At 47.4% G+C, this 22170-nt stretch overlaps 1 protein-coding gene across 1 annotated transcript; it reads right to left on the bottom strand.

Moving 5' to 3' along the window:
* Nucleotides 1–2814: 2814 nt before the first annotated feature.
* On the bottom strand, nt 2815–21161 carry LOC141082370 (uncharacterized). Its single transcript, XM_073566309.1, has 5 exons — nt 21144–21161; nt 3557–3748; nt 3248–3427; nt 3041–3164; nt 2815–2957 (listed from the first exon to the last, which is right to left on the bottom strand). Exons 1-5 carry the CDS (start codon nt 21159–21161, stop codon nt 2815–2817), a joined length of 657 nt encoding a protein of 218 aa, XP_073422410.1.
* Nucleotides 21162–22170: the final 1009 nt, after the last annotated feature.

Below are 22170 nucleotides of genomic sequence, written 5' to 3'. Positions count from 1 at the left end.
TTGGGAAATAATTTGTAAGGTCCATTTGTTTCCTATTATCCTGGTGAAAACTCTCTGGGTAATTAGAGTATGGGGCACGGTGGCTCTTGGCAATCTAAACTATCGTAAGGGCCAATATTTTCTGTCAGATGAGTTTCAAGAAGAAAGATTAAACATTTGTAGAGAACTTTTTATAATAGTGCAGAGCTGAGGTGTCTTAAATTTAGATCTCAGGCATTTGGCAGAGGTAATGGAGACCTTATTTTAAAGGCTACCAGGTAGTTGCAGACTCACATAAGTGAGGCAGGCCGATCACACCATCATCAGACTACCATACAAAATGAACCTGTACCAAAAGAACTAGAATAAAATACATGTTACCGTATTTTTTGGATTATAAGACGCTCCGGATTATAAGACGCACCCCAAATTTTGAGGAGAAAAATAGGAACAATTTTTTTTAACAACATGGTGGTGCTTCTTAAAATCCATGCATCTTATTGCTGTGGTGAAGCGGGGTCCCAGGGTCGTTGCTGGAGGAGGCAGGAGTGGGGTGATGCTGCAGACCGCAGGGTGGGATGAGGGGGGTGTCCAATGTGCAGTGCGCCGCTGCGAGTGTTTGGTGCTGCTGGAGTGCCTGGCACTGCTGCCCAGGGTGTCTGCTACTGTGGGGGGCTCTGTCAATATTTCATGAAAGGCCAGAGCCCCTTGGATGTCCTGTGCAGTGGACTCCGTGAACATGGCCACCGCCGGGAGGTGGCGCATGCGCAGATGGAGATCTCGGGATCAAGATCTTGGGAGATGAGATTTCAGCCCTGAAATTAGATCTCAGGATTCTAGGAAGCCAACAGCATCATTACCCTCCGCTTTCTCTTACAGGCCCAGCATAATATTTTTCTTCAAGTGATTTTCTAACTTGTCAGCACATTCTACGTACGCTGTTATTTGGCTTTATAGTTTACAGATCTGGGCAGGTAACATCAGCATTTTGAGGTGGATGGATCCTCCAGGTTCTAAGTTCTATAGAAAAGGGCTTTCAATGCCCAAAGTCATTTGAACAGTTTTGGGTGGAGGAGGATGTTGTGGTCTAGAGGCAAAATGGTGTTCATGGTGATACGGCCGGACTACACCACCGATAAAGCAGCCACAGCCGGTGACTGAGAGGAATCTGTGACTTCTCTGCATTCAGTGTTCACTACTCACCTGGGTAGTCATATGTGGGAATCTCCTCTTTACACCGCTCATCATCTCTCACATATGTCTCTGTAGTATTAATATGGGTCAGATCTTCACCCTGAAACACATATTGTAAAAGTCACAGACAGATGGAGAAGTCCCATCTATGATCAGCTCTAATCCTGCCATCTCCACCGTTCTCATTACACAAGTTGTTGGAATATGTTTAGTGCAACAACTCCATTCCTGTGTATGAGTGTTTAGTTGCTAGTTTTGTATGCTGTTTATAAAGTTTTAAAAAAAAACTTGCGGAGGCTCACACCTCATGTGACTGTATTTCCTGTTTTCCTGCTGTGTCTGTGTATGAGAGAAGCAGCCTGCTGTAGATGCTGCACAGATCGAGACGCACAAATTATTTATTCCTGATCTATTAGGCCTCTTTCACACATCAGTTTTTTGCCTTCAGGCGCGATCCGGCTTTTTTTTGTAAAACCGGATCCGGCAAAATGCAATGCCGGATCCAGTTTTTCCCCATTGACTTGCATTAGCGCCGGATCGTGCCGGATGGCATTGCGTTTCATCCGTTTTTTGCCGGATCCGGCAACTTGTCTCATTCCGGCGTCTGGAAAAAACGGCTACTGTAACGTTTTTTGTCTCCGGCGAAAAAGCCGGAAGCGCCGGATCCGGCGCTTCCAGCTTTTTGCTACAATGAAAGTCTATGGGCGCCGGAATGCGCCGGATCCAGAAAAAGACGGATCCAGCCACCGGATCCGGTTTTTTTAAGTCTGCGCATGCTCAGATCCAATTGGCCAGCCCCCAGGAACAGATATAACCTGCTAGACGGATCCAGCAAAAAAACGGATCCGTTTCTACAGTTCTCCAAAATTTATGCCGGATCCGTTTTTTCTAAAAATAGCCGGATCCTGCCTGACGGCAAAAAACTGATGTGTGAAAGTAGCCTTAAGCTTATCATATATTGTTCCTGATTAGGGATGAGCGAGTAGTGAAATACTCGGACTCGCTGTACTCGTTATGACTACCTCCTAATACTCGGGTACTTGCAACGAGTAGCGAGTCAAATGTAAGTCTATGGGAAATGCGAGTAATGGGCTGTGTGTGTGTGATGGGCTAGGACTGTGCAGGGACTGTGCCGGGCTGTTCGGGACTGTGCTGGGCTGTGCAGGTACTGTGCGGGGACTGTGCTGGGCTGTGCGGGATTGTGCTGGGCTGTACGGGAGTGTGTGTGGACTGTGCTGTGCTGGGACTGTGCAGACTGTGCCGAATATTGCGAGGCGAGTAGTGAAATTTACTCGCCAGGATTCAAGTACCGCATTACTCGCCGAGTACCGAATCCTAACGAGTATACTCGCTCATCCCTATTCCTGATTGTTTCTGAATAAACAAGTTCTGTTGTCACATGCTTGAAGAGAATCGTGAGTAATCCGCTGCCAACACAAGTTCTGTGATGTATTAAGAGAAGTATAGAGTCTACATCACGTCAAATAATTATTCTCATCTACTCCTTCTTGGTCAGATCTCTTCTGGAACACTGTCCAGATCTGAGCACCACATTTAAAAAAAACATTGAAAAGCAAGAGCAAGTTCAAAGAAGAGGATGGTGAGATAAAACAAGACTGAGCACAAGACCTTCACAGCCATCTACACATCATAGGGGAGATCTCCTGACACCTTCTCTCCATCTACCTGATGATCCTGAGGAGCACTGGGATCTTCTTGGTTACAGTCCTGTGCAAGAAGAGGACGGGGACATCTCTCTGGTGTTGTCCTCTTACTGGATAGATCTGGAGGAAACACATACAGGGACCGAATTCATTCTTTACATACAGATAATTATAGGCCGTGTGTATTTAGTCCTGTCTATTACCTGGAGATGTGAGGGGCTGGGGAACCTCCATTATGACGTCCTTGTACAGATCTCTGTGTCCTTCTAAATGCTCCCACTCCTCCATGGAGAAATAGACAGCGACATCCTGACACCTTATAGGAACCTGACACATACAATGATACCGTCATCCCCCCGATCCCTTCATAGTGTTACTGTATAATGTCCCAGCATTCCCAGCAGTGTCACCTCTCCAGTCAGCAGCTCAATCATCTTGTAGATGAGTTCTAGGATCTTCCGGTCATTGACGTCTTCATGGTTCAGGGGGTGAGGTGGAGGCCCTGTGATTGGGCTCAGGGGTCTTCCCCATCCCTCAGACACAGGGTCCTGACAGCGATCACTAGAGGTCTTCTTCACCACTGTGTAATCCTGGTTATGGAGAGACACATAAATAAATCTCACTACAGACATTTCCAGAGTCCTCACCTCTCCAGTTCTGTCCATCCGTTATTCCCATAGATAAGAATGATGTAATGTGACGTCATCAGAATCTCTCACCTCTCCAGTGAGATGGAAGAGGATCTCTAGGGTGAGGTGTAACATCCTCTCCGCCATCTTGTCTCTGTCCATATCCATCCTTGATGGGTAAATCAGGAAAATTCTCTTCTGTAGAAGATCTTCACTGAGAGGATCCGATATTGTAGAGACCTGAATGAGAAGAAGATGAGCCGATGTAACATCATAAGAATCCTGTGTAATAATACAATTACTGGAGATAATAAGGGAAACATATGAGGAGATTTATTATCTTACAGGGTTTAGTTTTCTTCCCTGACATCTACTAATAAAACCTATATATTTAGGCCACAGACAACAAGCAGTTTCCTCCTCGGAGTCGGCAGCTGAACACGTTCCTCATAGACTCATCTTCCATAGCGTGAATTCTCGTCTCATTACCGACACTGGAATCGGCATTAGCAATACTGCAGGAGATATTCATTACACGCGACATGACAAATAACTCCTTCATGATGAGGACGACATCTTCATCTTCTACTACGGCTCTAGAGACAGATTTGGCCAGAGTCGGTCACTGCCTCCATCCCCACCGGCCGTCTATATGAAGGTTTCCCATCTTCCCCGCACTGGAATCTTCTCTCCCGTTAGATCTCAGCTCTGAGTCACACACAGAAGTTTGAGGTTTTTAGAAAAGATTTTTTGTTTCCACAAACACAACGGACAGAAATGATCTGACCCCAAAGTCTCCATGTACAGTGATTTATGGGGATTATTTCTGGCCTTAGGCTTTCCTGTATTACAAGAAAAACTCCAGAAAAATTAAAATGTTTCTAAAGAAAATTGTCTCCAACAATTCTTGTAAGAAGAAAAAAATATGCCAAAAGCAGAAGACACATTGTATAATTTTTAACATGTTAAATATTTATTAAAAATAAATTAATCTTTTTGGGCCCCAGAACATAGATGTACACCGCAGGGACGGCACAGATGAGGCTTCAACAAAAACCCTGAAAAGCAAACATGACACCTAAGGTGTGACAGAGTTTGGCTGAATGCCCCCCGCCTCCAAGTACTCGATAGTATGGGGCGGCCTAGTTACTCCGATACTTACATGCCTAATAATGGGGTCTGGGCTGCAATGTATGAAGGTCTATTAGGCCGGGCCAGAGGCAGCGTCCAATAAGTTACCTTATAACGCCCCCATACACATTAGACTAAAGTTCCATGAAAGCACTGATTTCGGGGAGTTTGGCCGACCATATAATGTATTTGGGGGCCTCCCGACAGATGATGTCAGGGCAGAGTAGGATCTGGCATCCTGAATTTCAGAGGATAATCCGTTTGTTCTTCCTGTAGATAATCCTCCTCTAGAGGAGTCTGGAGGCGACTCTCTCATACAGACCACAGGAAAGCTGGAATATTTGTGTGTATGGGGGAGTCGGGAGAGATCGCCGTCTGCCAAATGACCGTTCAGCCAACTCTGATGTCATGTGTATGGGGCCGTTAGTATTACACTGACAGGCAGTGATGATACACGGCACTACAGTAGTACAGGGCATCACCGGAGCCATCAGAGGCTTGTATGTTGTGTGATCGCACTGATCAGAGGGGTTTAAAAAAGGTTTAAAGTGGAAAATAAATCAGTTTCAGCAAAATAAAATATCCATCACTATATGGAAAGCAGAGTCACTGCACAATGTTAGTTACGTCTCGTCCATAACTACTTTATTATACTCTATTATCCTGTACACAGCGGAGTAGATAGAAATCACAGATCCCACAGCAATAGCTGAAATTGGACCCTCCAACGTAAAGAAAAAAAAAATCTCTCTCTATATACACTGTTCAATAAAATAAAGGGAACACTTAAACAACAGAATATAACTCCAAGTAAATCAAACTTCTGTGAAATCAAACTGTCCACTTAGGAAGCAACACTGACTGACAATCAATTTCACATGCTGTTGTGTAAATGGAATAGACAACAGACGGAAATTATTAGCAATTATCAAGACACCCTCAATAAAGGAGTGGTTCTGCAGGTGGGGACCACAGACCACATCTCAGTACCAATGCTTTCTGGCTGATGTTTTGGTCACTTTTGAATGTTGGTTGTGCTTTCACACTCGTGGTAACATGACACGAACTCTACAACCCACACAAGTGGCTCAGGTAGTGCAGCTCATCCAGGATGGCACATCATTGCAAGCTTTGGCAAGAAGGTTTGCTGTGTCTGTCAGCGCAGTGTCCAGAGGCTGGAGGCGCTACCAGGAGACAGGCCAGTACACCAGGAGATGTGGAGGGGGCCGTATGAGGGCAACAACCCAGCAGCAGCACCGCTACCTCCAACTTTGTGCAAGGAGGAACAGGAGGAGCACTGCCAGAGCCCTGCAAAATAATCTTCAGCAGGCCACAAATTTTCATGTGTCTGCACAAACGGTTAAAAACTGACTCCATAAGGATGGTCTGAGGTCCCGACGTCCACAGATGGGGGTTGCGCGCACAGCCCAACACCGTACAGGACACTTAGCATTTGTCACAGTACACCAGGATCAGCAAATTCACCAATGGTGCCCTGTGCTCTTCACAGATGAAAGCAGGTTCACACTGAGCACATATGACTGACGTGACAGAGTCTGGAGACGCCGTGGAGAGCGATCTGCTGCCTGTAACATCCTTCAGCATGATCGGTTTGGCAGTGGGTCAGTAATGGTGCGGGGTGGCATTTCTTTGGAGGGCCACATGATGTTGGGCTGTGAGCACAACCCCCATGGAGACAAAATTGTGCCTTTGGGTCGCCCTCCCAGGGCTGTGGGGTACCCGGTACCGGGCCGGTGTAAGGGGGAATGTGTCACAGCAGCAGTGACCCGGTCCATGGCCCTGGGCGCCCAATATTAATGGCGGTGGTGTTAATGGTGTTAAAGCTTATTTGAATAGTTTGTGACGCCACCCGTGGTGTTTGGCAAGGGAGATGTTAAGCCAACGCTGCATGCAGATCCGCGGGGACTGATGGTGTGGTGCAGCAAAGATGGTATAGCTCCCCACAGGTGGAGCTGTAGTCCCAGGGCAGTGTAGGTGCAATGGATAAGGAGAGGCGCAGAATGGTATAGATGCTGTTACCCAGATGTAGCGTTGCTGGAGGTGTTAGCGACGAATGAATGGAGGACACCAGAGCTTGCAGTTTCAATGCTTTACTCACAGTTCGTGGTACCCACTGGTGCCTGCCTCCGTGCCGTGTCCTCCGGGGTAGAGACTCAATCAACCTCCAGGGCAAGTCAGAGTTCTCCTCTCCAACACTCAAGATGTGCCTTTCCTGAACGACTCCTCTATTGCGGCTTTTAGTGTGAAGAACTCCAGTACCGTAGTTCTCTGGAATTCCTCCTGTCAGATGTTCCCAGAACCTCACTTGTATGACAGACAGCGGTAGCCTCTTATCGGGGACTCTCTTCTCAGAAGTTCTGGCTCTCTATCCAGTTGCTGTTGTGTCCCAAGTCTTAGATGGGAGTAGTGCATTTACAGCCAACTACTCCACCGGTGTCTGCTGCAGAACCAGAAGTGTCCATACAACCTCGGGGACCGGGCCCCAGCCTTGTGCTGAGATCCTATAGGCAGGGTTCCTCTTCCAACCCACAACTCCTCTCTGTTCTCCTACTCCTTCGTTCCGCGCTGTTCCTTCTCTCTCTTATGGAAGCTTAGGTTGCAGTTCTACGTCTTTCTCCTTCTCTTCTCTTTCCCGTGCCAGCTGGCTCAGATCACTGAGGCAGCTGCAGCACTCTTTCTAAACTGAACTCAAACTGAACTCAAAACTAACTTCCGAACTGAACTCCTTCTCGCTAGACCTCCTGTCAGACTGACCTACGATCCTCAACTTTCCCCCTCTTTTATACTGTCTTGTTACAAAGCAGGGTTTCATGAAGGGTGCTCTGCTACCCCCAGCCTGAAGCTGCTAGGTGGACCTACTGAACTATCCTGTGTGTGACATGCAGGTGTTGGAGCGTGGAAAGGAGTTCCCAACTTACCTAGTTGGTGGGGCACTACACCTTAGGAGAAGGTGCAGTACCTCTGTGGCGACTGAGCCTCAGGGGCGCCACACCTTTACCTGGAGATAAATTCCCAGTGGGGGCAATTTCCAAAATGCAATAACTTAAGTGGGGAATTCAGCTCTTTTCACACTTAAAGGGAAGGTGCCGCAATTTTATATAATTTGCAAAAAAATAGTAAGTTACAAAACATGTTGTTTCAGCAAATGTTGTACTAACCAGGATTTATGGTTTGTTTGTAATAATGTTTTCATGTAGCCACTGGGCGCTGACATCTTGATTTGCAGATCTGTGGAGGACTCATACAGTCTGCAAATATGGCCGTCCCTGCACATAGGAGACTGCGGTCGGCTTCCGACCGCACATTGCAGCCTCAGTAGCAGAGAACTGGGCACGCCCCTGTGGGCTGCACCACTCACTGCTGTAGGTGTGGCTGGGCGCCATTTTACTGTAGCCCAGTGCTATCTGCTGAGCTCCACTTACCCTCTATCACAGGACCACTTGTGGCATAACGGGTCCTGTGTTGTGAGGAGAGGCTGAAGAAAAGGAGAAGGTGGTCAGCAGAGGAGAGAAGCGCTCACTGGAGCCGGAGGATGGAGGATGGAGAGTGGTGAGTGCGGGTGACTTTCCTCTATGCTCCTCTGTCCTGCTTACTCCAGGCTCGGCCCTGTGCTTCCTGCTCCAGCGTCCTCCTGCTCTGTCTCCGCCTCCTCACTCACAGCCCCAGTGATCTCCGTAATCTGACACCTTTGCTTTTATGGCTGTCTGAGGAGGACAGTGACTTATACAGCCCATAGTCTAGTGTATAATTGGGGGAGGGCTGGAAGTTTCACCAGTGTGGGCATATCTGTAATACTGTCTGCTGAGCCGTGTATCTAATCCTCTCCTGTGTGATACTGCCTGCTGAGCCGTGTATCTAATCCTCTCCTGTGTGATACTGCCTGCTGAGCCGTGTATCTAATCCTCTCCTGTGTGATACTGACTGCTGAGCCGTGTATCTAATCCTCTCCTGTGTGATACTGCCTGCTGAGCCGTGCATCTAATCCTCTCCTGTGTGATACTGCCTGCTGAGCCGTGTATCTAATCCTCTCCTGTGTGATACTGACTGCTGAGCCGTGTATCTAATCCTCTCCTGTGTGATACTGCCTGCTGAGCCGTGTATCTAACCCTATCCTGTGTGATACTGCCTGCTGAGCCGTGTATCTAATCCTCTTCTGTGTGATACTGCCTGCTGAGCCGTGCATCTAATCCTCTCCTGTGTGATACTGCCTGCTGAGCCGTGTATCTAATCCTCTCCTGTGTGATACTGACTGCTGAGCCGTGTATCTAATCCTCTCCTGTGTGATACTGCCTGCTGAGCCGTGTATCTAATCCTCTCCTGTGTGATACTGACTGCTGAGCCGTGTATCTAATCCTCTTCTGTGTGATACTGCCTGCTGAGCCGTGTATCTAATCCTCTTCTGTGTGATACTGCCTGCTGAGCCGTGTATCTAATCCTCTTCTGTGTGATACTGCCTGCTGAGCCGTGTATCTAATCCTCTTCTGTGTGATACTGCCTGCTGAGCTGTGTATCTAACCCTATCCTGTGTGATACTGCCTGCTGAGCCGTGTATCTAATCCTCTTCTGTGTGATACTGCCTGCTGAGCCGTGTATCTAATCCTCTTCTGTGTGATACTGCCTGCTGAGCCGTGTATCTAATCCTCTCCTGTGTGATACTGCCTGCTGAGCCGTGTATCTAATCCTCTCCTGTGTGATACTGCCTGCTGAGCCGTGTATCTAATCCTATCCTGTGTGATACTGACTGCTGAGCCGTGTATCTAATCCTCTCCTGTGTGATACTGCCTGCTGAGCCGTGCATCTAATCCTCTCCTGTGTGATACTGCCTGCTGAGCCGTGTATCTAATCCTCTCCTGTGTGATACTGACTGCTGAGCCGTGTATCTAATCCTCTCCTGTGTGATACTGCCTGCTGAGCCGTGTATCTAATCCTCTCCTGTGTGATACTGACTGCTGAGCCGTGTATCTAATCCTCTTCTGTGTGATACTGACTGCTGAGCCGTGTATCTAATCCTCTTCTGTGTGATACTGCCTGCTGAGCCGTGTATCTAATCCTCTTCTGTGTGATACTGCCTGCTGAGCCGTGTATCTAATCCTCTTCTGTGTGATACTGCCTGCTGAGCCGTGTATCTAACCCTATCCTGTGTGATACTGCCTGCTGAGCCGTGTATCTAATCCTCTTCTGTGTGATACTGCCTGCTGAGCCGTGTATCTAATCCTCTTCTGTGTGATACTGCCTGCTGAGCCGTGTATCTAATCCTCTCCTGTGTGATACTGCCTGCTGAGCCATGTATCTAACCCTATCCTGTGTGATACTGCCTGCTGAGCCGTGTATCTAATCCTCTCCTGTGTGATACTAACTGCTGAGCCGTGTATCTAATCCTCTCCTGTGTGATACTGACTGCTGAGCCGTGTATGTAATCCTATCCTGTGTGATACTGACTGCTGAGCCGTGTATCTAATCCTCTCCTGTGTGATACTGACTGCTGAGCCGTGTATCTAATCCTCTCCTGTGTGATACTGACTGCTGAGCCGTGTATCTAATCCTCTCCTGTGTGATACTGACTGCTGAGCCGTGTATCTAATCCTATCCTGTGTGATACTGACTGCTGAGCCGTGTATCTAATCCTATCCTGTGTGATACTGTATTCTGAGCCGGGTATCTAATCCTCTCCTGTGTGATACTTTCTGCTGAGCCGTGTATCTAATCCTCTCCTGTGTGATACTGTCTGCTGAGCCGTGTATCTAATCCTCTCCTGTGTGATACTGTCTGCTGAGCTGTGTATCTAATCCTATCCTGTGTGATACTGTATTCTGAGCCGGGTATCTAATCCTCTCCTGTGTGATACTTTCTGCTGAGCCGTGTATCTAATCCTCTCCTGTGTGATGCTGCCTGCTGAGCCGTGTATCTAATCCTATCCCGTGTGATACTGCTCTCCTGAAATACTCTGTGCTGCTGTCACTCTGCTCCCAGAATCCTTGCTGCCTGCCATCCTCGGTGACCGAAGACCCCATTCCTCTCCTCAGATCCCGTCCTGGCGATGTGTGAAACCGAGGGGACAGGGGCCTGATGTATGGTGGAAGGAGCAGGGCGACAGCAGCACAGAGTATTTCAGGAGAGCAGTGTGCTGGTCTGTGGGGGGCGCCCTGTTCGGTGCCAGGGATTGTACAAAGAGCGCTGTGTTTTATTCACATGGATGGACCGTCTGCTTGTCTGTTCCACAGAAATCCAGGAAACATGTCTGCTGATTGATGGCCTGTTCTGATCCAGACTTTACATGCAAAGACAGTCAGTAACTTTGCAAGCCCCATCAAAATGGCTGCTCACTGTGTCTATAGATGTCATAGGTTTTTGTGCCAGATTTCAGTAGCTGCTCCCCCTAGTGTTAACAAGTGGAAATGCCAAACTTTTTAAAATTATTTTTCATATTTTGCAAAATTAAAAACAAACGATAATATTTTTTAAGAAAATGTAAACATTAATTCTTTACATTTTTTCAATTGCTGAAAAAATTTTTTTTGGATGGCACCTTCCCTTTAAGGGATCTGTATATGGAGTCTACAAACTACAGTGGGGAAAATAAGGATTTGTTACGCTGCCAATTTTAGGGCTAAAGTCACATTTTTGTGAGGAAAAAAGTAAAATTGTAATTTTTTCCTTCCACATTGCTTAAATTCCTGTCACGCTATCAGGATTCAGATATTGTCCTGTCAGAAAGAAGAATACAGGGAGCGAAAGGGTTAATAGGACTCACAGGAGGAACCGGCCCAGAAAGCAGAAGATCCAGGAGTGTCCGCCACATATATGACTGCTCTGTGCACACAGGACCTGTGATGAGGTCACAGGAGGGGAGGAGTCAGGGGTCACATGATCAGGGGCCTCAGTGTGTGCAGGACTCAGTGTGCTGGAGCGCTCCCGATAATCAGCTGCGTGTGTCGCGCTGTGTGATAGTCACAGCACCTGCATGGAGGGCGACACATGCAGCTGATTATCGGGAGCGCTCCAGGGATCCGGGGTCCCGATGCAGCTATTCGGTAAGTGATATTAGCCAATAACAACTTCTCCGACGATATTCGCTCATCTCTAGTAATAACAGCTCAAAGAAATTCACCGAACTTTTCATTAAGTTTAATAGCGAGACCCTATTAAATATTGAGCACCAGAGGGACGAAGCATTGACAGCGGCATGTAAAAGTGTGGGCGCCCCTGGTCAAAATGACCGTTATTGTGAGCAGTAGTAAGATGAAGACGAAATGATCTCTAAAAGGCCGAACCTCTAAGAAGACACATGGCCTTTGTATTCTAGGCAAAAATAATAATAAAAATAAAAAGAGACTTTTTTACAATTTCATAATTGCAAAAAGGAAAAAGGGGCGATGCAAAACTTTGGGCACCCTTGGAGATTTGTGTACTGAGATAATTTTGACCAAGATTTCACACCTTAATTAGCTTGTTAGGGTTATGGTGAGATCACATGGTGACCAGGAGCTACAGTCTGAGGAAAGGGCTAAAAAGCCTTCACTAGACCCCTGTACAGCTGTATAATGAGGCCCAGGCTTTATAGTGAAGGGACAGGAGTGAGGGCCTGTGCCCAGGAGCTACAGTCTGAGGAAAGAGCTAAAAAGCCTTCACTAGACCCCTGTACAGCTGTATAATGAGGCCCAGGCTTTATAGTGAAGGGACAGGAGTGAGAGCCTGTGCCCAGGAGCTACAGACTGAGGAAAGGGCTAAAAAGCCTTCACTAGACCCCTGTACAGCTGTATAATGAGGCCCAGGCTTTATAGTGAAGGGACAGGAGTGAGGGCCTGATCCCAGGAGCTACAGTCTGAGGAAAGGGCTAAAAAGCCTTCACTAGACCCCTGTACAGCTGTATAATGAGGCCCAGGCTTTATAGTGAAGGGACAGGAGTGAGAGCCTGTGCCCAGGAGCTACAGTCTGAGGAAAGGGCTAAAAAGCCTTCACTAGACCCCTGTACAGCTGTATAATGAGGCCCAGGCTTTATAGTGAAGGGACAGGAGTGAGGGCCTGTGCCCAGGAGCTACAGTCTGAGGAAAGGGCTAAAAAGCCTTCACTAGACCTCTGTACAGCTGTATAATGAGGCCCAGGCTTTATAGTGAAGGGACAGAAATGAGGGCCTGTGCCCAGGATCTACAGACTGAGGAAAGGGCTAAAAGCCTTCACTAGACCCCTGTACAGCTGTATAATGAGGCCCAGGCTTTATAGTGAAGGGACTGGAGTGAGGGCCTGTTCCCAGGAGCTACAGACTGAGGAAAGGGCTAAAAAGCCTTCACTAGACCCCTGTACTGCTGTATAATGAGGCCCAGGCTTTATAGTGAAGGGACTGGAGTGAGGGCCTGTTCCCAGGAGCTACAGACTGAGGAAAGGGCTAAAAAGCCTTCACTAGACCCCTGTACTGCTGTATAATGAGGCCCAGGCTTTATAGTGAAGGGACAGGAGTGAGGGCCTGTGCCCAGGATCTACAGACTGAGGAAAGGGCTAAAAGCCTTCACTAGACCCCTGTACAGCTGTATAATGAGGTCCAGGTGTGGCGCCCCTGAGGCTCAGTCGCCACAGAGGTACTGCACCTTCTCCTAAGGTGTAGTGCCCCACTGCCTAGGTAAGTTGGGAACTCCTTTCCACACTACACACCTGCATCCCACACACAGGATAGTTCAGCACTGATCACATTGCGGCTCATGCTTAGAGGGTAGCAGAGCACCTCTGGTGATTCCTTGCTTCTTAACACGAGATGTGCTGGGAGGTGGGTGGAGTGGAGATCCATATAAAAGAGTGGGAAGGTTTAGAATTGCAGGTCAGTCTGACAGGAGGTCAGGCGAGAGGAGTTCAGTTCTGAAGTTAGTTTTGAGTTCAGTTTGAGTTCAGTTTAGAAAGAGTGCTGCAGCTGCCTCAGTGATCTGAGCCAGCTGGCACGGGAAAGAGAAGAGAAGGAGAAAGACGTAGAACTGCAACCTAAGCATCCATAAGAGAGAGAAGGAACAGCGCAGAACGAAGTAGTAGGAGAACAGAGAGGAGTTGTGGGTTGGAAGAGGAACCCTGCCTATAGGTTCTCAGCGCAAGGCCGGGGCCCGGTCCCCGAGGTTGTATGGACACTTATGGTTCTGCAGCAGACACCGGTGGAGTAGTTGGCTGTAAATGCACTACTCCCATTTAAGACTTGGGACACAACAGCAACACGGATAGAGAGCCGGGATCCAGGAGGTCCCTGATCAGGCTACAGTTGTCTGTCATACAAGTAAGGTTCTAGGAACATCTGACAGGAGGAACTTCAGAGTAACCACTGTACTGGAGTTCTTCACACTAAAAGGTGCAATAGAGGAGTCGTTCAGGAAAGGCACATGTTGGCGGAGTGTTGGAGAGGAGAACCCTGACTTGCCCGGGAGGTTGATTGAGTCTCTACCCCAGAGGACACGGCACGGAGGCAGGCACCAGTGGTTACCAAGAACTGTGAGTAAAGCTTTGAAACTTCAAGTCCTGGTGTCCTCCATTCATTCGCCGCTAACACCTTCAGCACTGCTAAATCTGGGTACCAGCATCTATACCATTCTGCGCCTCTACTCATCCATTGCACCTACACTGCCCTCGGACTACAGCTCCACCTGTGGGGAGCTACACCATCTTTGCTGCACCACACCATCAGTCTCAGTGGATCTGCACGCAGCGTTGGCTCAAAATCTTACTTGCCAAACACCACGGGTGGCGTCACAAACTATCCATACAAACTATAGTATTAACATCACCGCCATTGATATTGGGCGCCCAGGGCCACAGACCGGGTCACTGTTGCTGTGACACATCCCCCTTACACCGGCCCGGTACCGGGTACCCCGCTGCCCTGGGTGTGAGGGCGACCCACAGACTTTATAGTGAAGGGACAGGAGTGAGGCTTGTTCCCAGGAGCTACAGTCTGAGGAAAGGGCTAAAAAGCCTTCTCTAGACCCCTGTACAGCTGTATACTGAGGCCCAGGCTTTATAGTGAAGGGACAGGAGTGAGGGGCTGAACCTAGAAGCTACAGTCTGAGGAAAGGGCTAAAAAGCCTTCACTAGACCCCTGTACAGCTGTATAATGAGGCCCAGGCTTTATAATGAAGGGACAGGAGGGAGGGTGTTGTGAGTTCATTTTCCCCTTCTTCACTGAGGTCTGGGGAACTCCCTATTCTGGTAAAGGAAGGTAATGAGCCTGATTATCAGGCACCTGAGTCTAATGAGGATGACTGGCTGAGTGGAGTCACTGACTGGATATAAGGCTGCCGACGCCCTCCTGCCCTGCGGGTGATTTCTCTGTGGACTCCTAGGATACCAGTCTGATTCTTGCTTCCCTAAAGCCAAGTTTCTGCTTTGCCTGTTTGCATTTATGTTTTGTGTTTGTTTTCCTTGCTTTTTTGGATTCTGCCATTCCCTGCTGGGATGAGCTGAATCTCCTTTTGCCTGTTGCTCTGTCTTCAGAATATTCCTGAGTACTGACATAGCTTTTTGAAGCCTAGCGTCTTCAGGGTCTTTTTCACTGTCAGTCTGTTGGCTCTTATTTTCATAGGGTTTTTTACGGCTTGCAGACAGCAGCCTTCCTGTCCTTTCCTATCTAGGTAGTTTTGGGCCCCGTCTTTGCTCAGTCTATCTTTCTGTCTGTGTTGGTGTTTTCATCTTGCTTCATCGTCATTATATGTTGGGGGCTGCCTACTGCTTTGGGGTCTGCTCTGGTGCAGTTTAGATTTCCCCTTTCTTTCTTTAGGCCTATTTATTTCTCCAGCTGTGATCGAGGGGTCTAGGGCATCGTAGGAACCCCCACGGCTACTGCTAGTTGTTGTGATAGGATCAGGGGTCTGCAATCCGATAGCTGCCAACCTCTCTGGTTTTCTGGACTTAGCTAGCATTTCTGTTTTTTGCCTCCTACGGTGACTCAATCATAACAGGAGGGCCTGTTCCCAGGAGCTACAGACTGAAGAAAGGGCTAAAAAGCCTTCACTAGACCCCTGTAGAGCTGTATAATGAGGCCCAGGCTTTATAGTGAAGGGACAGGAGTGAGGGCCTGTGCCCAGGAACTACAGTCTGAGGAAAGGGCTAAAAAGCCTTCACTAGACCCCTGTACAGCTGTATAATGAGGCCCAGGCTTTATAGTGAAGGGACAGGAGTGAGGGCCTGTGCCCAGGAACTACAGTCTGAGGAAAGGGCTACAAAGCCTTCACTAGACCCCTGTACAGCTGTATAATGAGGCCCAGGCTTTATAGTGAAGGGACAGGAGTGAGGGCCTGATCCGAGGAGCTACAGACTGAGGAAAGGGCTAAAAAGCCTTCACTAGACCCCTGTACAGCTGTATAATGAGGCCCAGGCTTTATAGTGAAGGGACAGGAGTGAGGGCCTGTTCCCAGGAGCTACAGTCTGAGGAAAGGGCTAAAAAGCCTTCACTAGACCCCTGTACAGCTGTATAATGAGGCCCAGGCTTTATAGTGAAGGGACAGGAGTGAGGGCCTGTGCCCAGGAGCTACAGTCTGAGGAAAGGGCTAAAAAGCCTTCACTAGACCCCTGTACAGCTGTATAATGAGGCCCAGGCTTTATAGTGAAGGGACAGGAGTGAGGGCCTGTGCCCAGGAGCTACAGTCTGAGGAAAGGGCTAAAAAGCCTTCACTAGACCCCTGTACAGCTGTATAATGAGGCCCAGGCTTTATAGTGAAGGGACAGGAGTGAGGGCCTGTGCCCAGGAGCTACAGTCTGAGGAAAGGACTAAAAAGCCTTCACTAGACCCCTGTACAGCTGTATAATGAGGCCCAGGCTTTATAGTGAAGGGACAGGAGTGAGGGCCTGTGCCCAGGAGCTACAGTCTGAGGAAAGGGCTAAAAAGCCTTCACTAGACCTCTGTACAGCTGTATAATGAGGCCCAGGCTTTATAGTGAAGGGACAGAAATGAGGGCCTGTGCCCAGGATCTACAGACTGAGGAAAGGGCTAAAAGCCTTCACTAGACCCCTGTACAGCTGTATAATGAGGCCCAGGCTTTATAGTGAAGGGACTGGAGTGAGGGCCTGTTCCCAGGAACTACAGACTGAGGAAAGGGCTAAAAAGCCTTCACTAGACCCCTGTACTGCTGTATAATGAGGCCCAGGCTTTATAGTGAAGGGACTGGAGTGAGGGCCTGTGCCCAGGAGCTACAGTCTGAGGAAAGGGCTAAAAAGCCTTCACTAGACCCCTGTACAGCTGTATAATGAGGCCCAGGCTTTATAGTGAAGGTACAGGAGTGAGGGCCTGTTCCCAGGAACTACAGACTGAGGAAAGGGCTAAAAAGCCTTCACTAGATCCCTGTACAGCTGTATAATGAGGCCCAGGCTTTATAGTGAAGGGACAGGAGTGAGGGCCTGTGCTCAGGAGCTACAGGCTGAGGAAAGGGCTAAAAAGCCTTCACTAGACCCCTGTACAGCTGTATAATGAGGCCCAGACTTTATAGTGAAGGGACAGGAGTGAGGGCCTGTGCTCAGGAGCTACAGTCTGAGGAAAGGGCTAAAAAGCCTTCACTAGACCCCTGTACAGCTGTATAATGTGGCCCAGGCTTTATAGTGAAGGGACAGAAGGGAGAAAAGTGGGGAAAGGAGCCAGAAGAGCCGGACTGCCCATCACTAACCTGCAGAGCCGCACTCCACATATATGGCTGCTCTGTGCACAGGACCTGTGATGAGTTCACAGGAGGGGAGGAGTCAGGGGTCACATGATCTCCGGAGTGAAGACGCTCCATGGAGCCTTCTCCTCAGTGACATTCCCGCCATTATTCGCCCCTCACTACTGGCTCAATTACCCCGCGCCGCCTTCTCTACACAGTGTTATGTGTGGAATGTAACGTGTGATTTCTCTGGAGGGAAATAGACCCCACACATGAGAGAATTATCACCGGTTACCGGCCGTCTACTATATGGCGGCATATGATTGTGCTATCGACTCCACACCAGGAGCCAAAATGCCCAAATCTCGGTTATTTCCTCCTTTCAGAGTCCGGCTGAGGTCGGGGTCACACTTGGGAGAAACTCGCCCGAGTCTCGCTCCTCAGTGCCCTTGTGGATTAGCCTCTGTAGGGGAAACGACACCGGCTGTCAGGGACAGGGGGCCCAACATAAATCCAATATTCGTTGTAAGAAAACCCAACCTGATGCCGCCATTCGGGGTAACCAATGCTCCGGCAGTCTGTGACAATGTCAGTAATTATATTTTCCTCACTGATTGGTAGATTTGTGGTAATTTTCCTGGATGATATAGTGAGTTACTCCCGTCCTCTGGAGGAGCATGCTGAGCATGTCAGACAGGTTCTCCGGGTTCTACGTGACAACTATTTATTTGGTAACCTGGAGAAATGACAATTTGTGGTCCAGCAGGTCCAGCTCTCAGGACATTTGACTTCTGCATTGGGGTCTCAGATGGACCCCGTTACGGTCCCAGCAGTCCCTTCATTGGTTTTAGCCAAGTAACCTGAAAGTGTTACAGAGATTTCTTGTAGTCGAGATACTGAGGAACAAACAAGCGAAAAATAGGGTCTTACCTGATAACCAGATATAATGAGAGTAGGGGAGTATTACACTCACCTGATGGAGTGGCGCCTTTACACCATGCTCAATGCATAAATCAGCTGCTGCAGGACACGGGGCCAAAGACCGAGCAGAAGAGCTGATTCGGGTATAATGTGTCTGTACCTGCGCTGCTGATGGAGACGATCGGAGATGGAGATTTTCATTAAAAACGTTTATTCAAATAGGTTTTCAAAGTCAACGCGTTTCACAGTCACGCAGGACGTCTTCCTCAGGACGAAACCTGATAGTGGATAAACATGTGAAGCCTGGAACGTTTTATATGCAGTCTTTATAATATTAATAACAATAATCTTTTTATTTAGATAGCGCCAATATATTCCGCAGCACTTTACAGTTTGCACACATTATCATCGCTGTCCCCGATGGGGCTCACAATCTAAATTCCCTATCAGTATGTCTCTGGAATGAAAAAACGCCAACAAAGCACAAAATGTCACAGTTCATGAGAAAGTCCGTCACACAAAGATAAATTATAGTTCATGAAAAAACAGAACACACTTACATACAATAATTATATTATAAAGTGCCTATGAATGAAGTGAGGTCACCTAAAAGAATGAATAAAGATATACTGTATCTTTCGGACTATAAGATGCACCCCAAAGTTTCAGAAGAAAAATAGGGCAAAAGTTAATGTGTCAAATGGGGTTCTGTCCCACAGTCTGAATTCAGTAAACCCGGGGGGGGGTCGGCAGCGCTGGTGGAGCCGGGTCACAGGAGGTGTTCGGTGATCCGGCGATGATCTGACTTATCCCAGGCTGGTGCAGCAGGAGCCTCTGTAACATCTGTAATCTCACTGAGGCCCTTTGGAGTAAGGGGGTTTAGTTTATAAATCCAGAAGATTTCTTCCCGATGTAGTTGTCCAATGCGATTCTGACCCTGTGGGGGAATCTCCTCTGTGGGGAATATTCTCAGTTGTGTGGAATCTTTCTTGTGTTTGATGGTGCAGTGACGTGAAAGCCCATGTTGGAGAAAACCCTATGGAGTATTGGAACGGTGTGAGTTCAGCCTTTTGTGGAGGGGTTGGGTCGTCCTTCCCACATATAATTTCTGGTATGAGCATATAATCACGTATGTAACATAACTGGTGGAACATGACATGGGAGTTTAGATTGGGAAAGTTTCACCAGTAGAAATAAGGGTGAATTCAGAGAGACCATGGCAGATCGAGTCACAACAGAGGCAAGTTTTCAGATTGCATGTAATGATTTTATTCGGGAGACAGGCGATTTTTAGCAAATCTTCCTTCTCTTTTATGTTTGCTGGTGCTAGGACATTGTTCAATGATGGAGGTCTTCAAAATATCAAAAACGGATTGCTGGGTAATGTTTTTCCCACTCCAGCTGTCTAAAATGCTCATGATGCTTCTGCAGAGGACGTGAGTAACTCAATATATAATCCAGGTAAACTACCGCAAATCTACCCATCGGGGAGAAAAAACATGACATTTTCAAAGGCTGCCGGAGCATTGTTTAATCTGAATGGCATCACCAAATTTTCAATATGCCCCTCCGGTGTATTGAATGCGGCCTTCCATTCATCACCATTGTGTATACGTAAAAGAGTAATCATAAGGAATTGAAAGAATTGTCACCCAGATCCTTCTAACAATTGTATTCCATGGTGAAACGAGACATCAAACCATATTAGAGTGCGGCGTGCAGGTAGCAGGGAGCTATACAGAGGAGAGAGCCTGACGGACTACGGCCGTTTCGCACTTGCTTAGCACTTCTACCGGTCCATGCTTGTCAGGGGGTTACACCACTTCATTTTAACAAGGGTTAGGGAATGGTTAACTGAGAAGTGTAAAACATTTACAGTGAGTACAGTGAGATGATTAATACAAAAAATTAATAGAATTATAACATAGATCACAGCCACACAGACATATTCAATGTATCACTGAGGCCAAGGGGAACTTGTGCATCGCAATCCACAATCCATGCTGCTTCTCTTGTTAGTAGTAATCTATTCTGGTCACCGCCTTGTACAGGATAATCACCGGGCTCAATTCCTGCAGATCTCAGCACATTGGGGTCCGCATTATGGACCTCTCTTATATCATTAATGTCACAGATCCTTTCCCTGTGTGACTGAATGGAAATGTTCTCTGAGCCTGATGTGCCGCGGTCTAATAGTCTGGGCAATATAAGAATCATCCTGGGCAGTATATGACATAAAGCGCTTGCTCTGTGCGGCCCGTGATTAGTTTATCTACTGTCATCGCCCCGATCCTCAGATTTCTCCTGTAAGATGGAGATGACAGAAGGAGCGATCCCCACAATGGAAATGGCCTCTTGGACGTCTTCCATGTAACCAGGTGACTTTATTGTTCTTCTCCTGGAATCTTTCCTGTAGCGATAAGTCATCTAAGTCACCGCTTCTTCTAGAAGCAATCGAGGGTTGTTCTTTGCTGCTACGGCTAAATCTTTATCTCCTCACAAATGCCAATTCCTGTTTATCGCTGATTTTATTACATTCATATTGGGATTAGGTGTAAAAGTGACAATAAACCTTTTATTATCTCGTCCTTTTTTCTGCTCTTCCTCCTGGATCTTGTAACTAGACCCACATGGGTTCCTCCATCGCTCTAGCACAGTGTAATAATGTTGGCGGATAACCTCTGTGTAATAAGTCGTCTGTCAGGTCATTCGCTTGTTGTAGGAAACCTTCTTCTCTACTATTCATTGTTCTCAGCCTCAGATACCGGCTGTATGGTCGGCCTCTGTTAGTATGTTCCAGGTGCGCATTATTAGAATGGAGGGACATATTGGGGGCTGCAGGTTTTTATAGGTGCTGGTTATTATTCTACCATCCACTATTTTATTATTCACATCTGAGAAATCTAAGTTATTCTGTCCAAATTGTGAATAAATCTCATATTAACCTTATTCTCCTCCTTAAATATTTAATGAAATCATTAACCCCTTTCTGTACCAGGCCACACCAGAAACACATCATCCATGTACCGGTGATCCGCACGGAGGTGTCAGTTTTACACTATAAATATATTTATTTTCAAAGTCTGGCAAGAACAAATTAGTGAGACTGCAGCATCCGGCGCCCCCATCGCTGTCCCCGTCATCTGGGTGGACCAGCTGCCCCCAAAAGAGAAGGCCTTATGGGACAATATAACATTCAGGCTTTCCAGGATGAATCCAATATAGTCATCTGTTTCAGCAGTGTTTTCCATAGATTTTTTATTGCTTCCAGTCCTGTGATTTGTGGAATTCGTGCGTACAAGCTCCCGACGTCGATCAAAGCCAATCTATAACCCTCCTGCCAATCTATACCGGACACAATTCTCTATAATCTCCGGTGTCCTTGATGTGAGCAGGTGCTATTCTCAGTAATGGTCTCAGACACCGGTCTATAAATGTAGATAAAGATTCTGTTACTGATCCGACCCCGCGCACTATCGGGTGGCCTGGTGGGGGCGCTGCGTCTTTGTGAACTTTAGGAATATAACACCAATGCGGCTTGTGTGGAAATTCAGGGAAGAGTTTCTCTGATATTTCTTAGACAATCGTCCCTTCTCTATGTGAAATCTCAGAGAAGATCTTAGTTGTTCCTTCTCGTTATTTGTGGGATCAGCGCTTGTTTTTCTCTGTGCTGCTCTCTGATCGCTGTCTTTCTGCTCCTTACTATATTGTCCATTGCTACTAACACTACATTATTGCCTTTATCGGCTTCTCTAATAACAGGATCTTGGCAGTTTTTATCTCCTTCGGTGCTCGCTGTTCTTTTTTGTTACATTATCTGTTGTTTTTGTACAGCACTGCCTGTGTGTCTTTTACCGCTCTGTAAAAAACATAAAAACAATTAACCCGATCAGTAAACACCGGAAATAGGAAAAATGTGAGAATGACAAAATTACGTATTTATGGTTGGCACAATTCCACAAAAAATGCTGTAACGAGCGATCACAATTGTACTAATAAAAACGTTATCTCGTCCTGCAGAAAATAATCCAT

Source organism: Dendrobates tinctorius, unplaced genomic scaffold (assembly GCF_039654945.1).
Source record: "Dendrobates tinctorius isolate UK_male_01 unplaced genomic scaffold, ASM3965494v1 ptg000017l, whole genome shotgun sequence".
In the NCBI taxonomy this organism is placed as follows: Eukaryota; Metazoa; Chordata; class Amphibia; order Anura; family Dendrobatidae; genus Dendrobates; species Dendrobates tinctorius.
Note: the sequence above shows the minus strand (reverse complement) of the source record. Positions and strands in the feature narration are given on the sequence as shown.

Bases quoted from the DNA above. Each gene is read 5' to 3' on its own strand.
- LOC141082370 (XM_073566309.1), bottom strand. The intron at 3,428-3,556 runs GTGAGAGATTCT...CTCCATAACCAG, and splicing joins TCTTCCATCTCACTGGAGAG to GATTACACAGTGGTGAAGAA. The intron at 3,165-3,247 runs GTGACACTGCTG...TGTATGTGTCAG, and splicing joins TTGAGCTGCTGACTGGAGAG to GTTCCTATAAGGTGTCAGGA.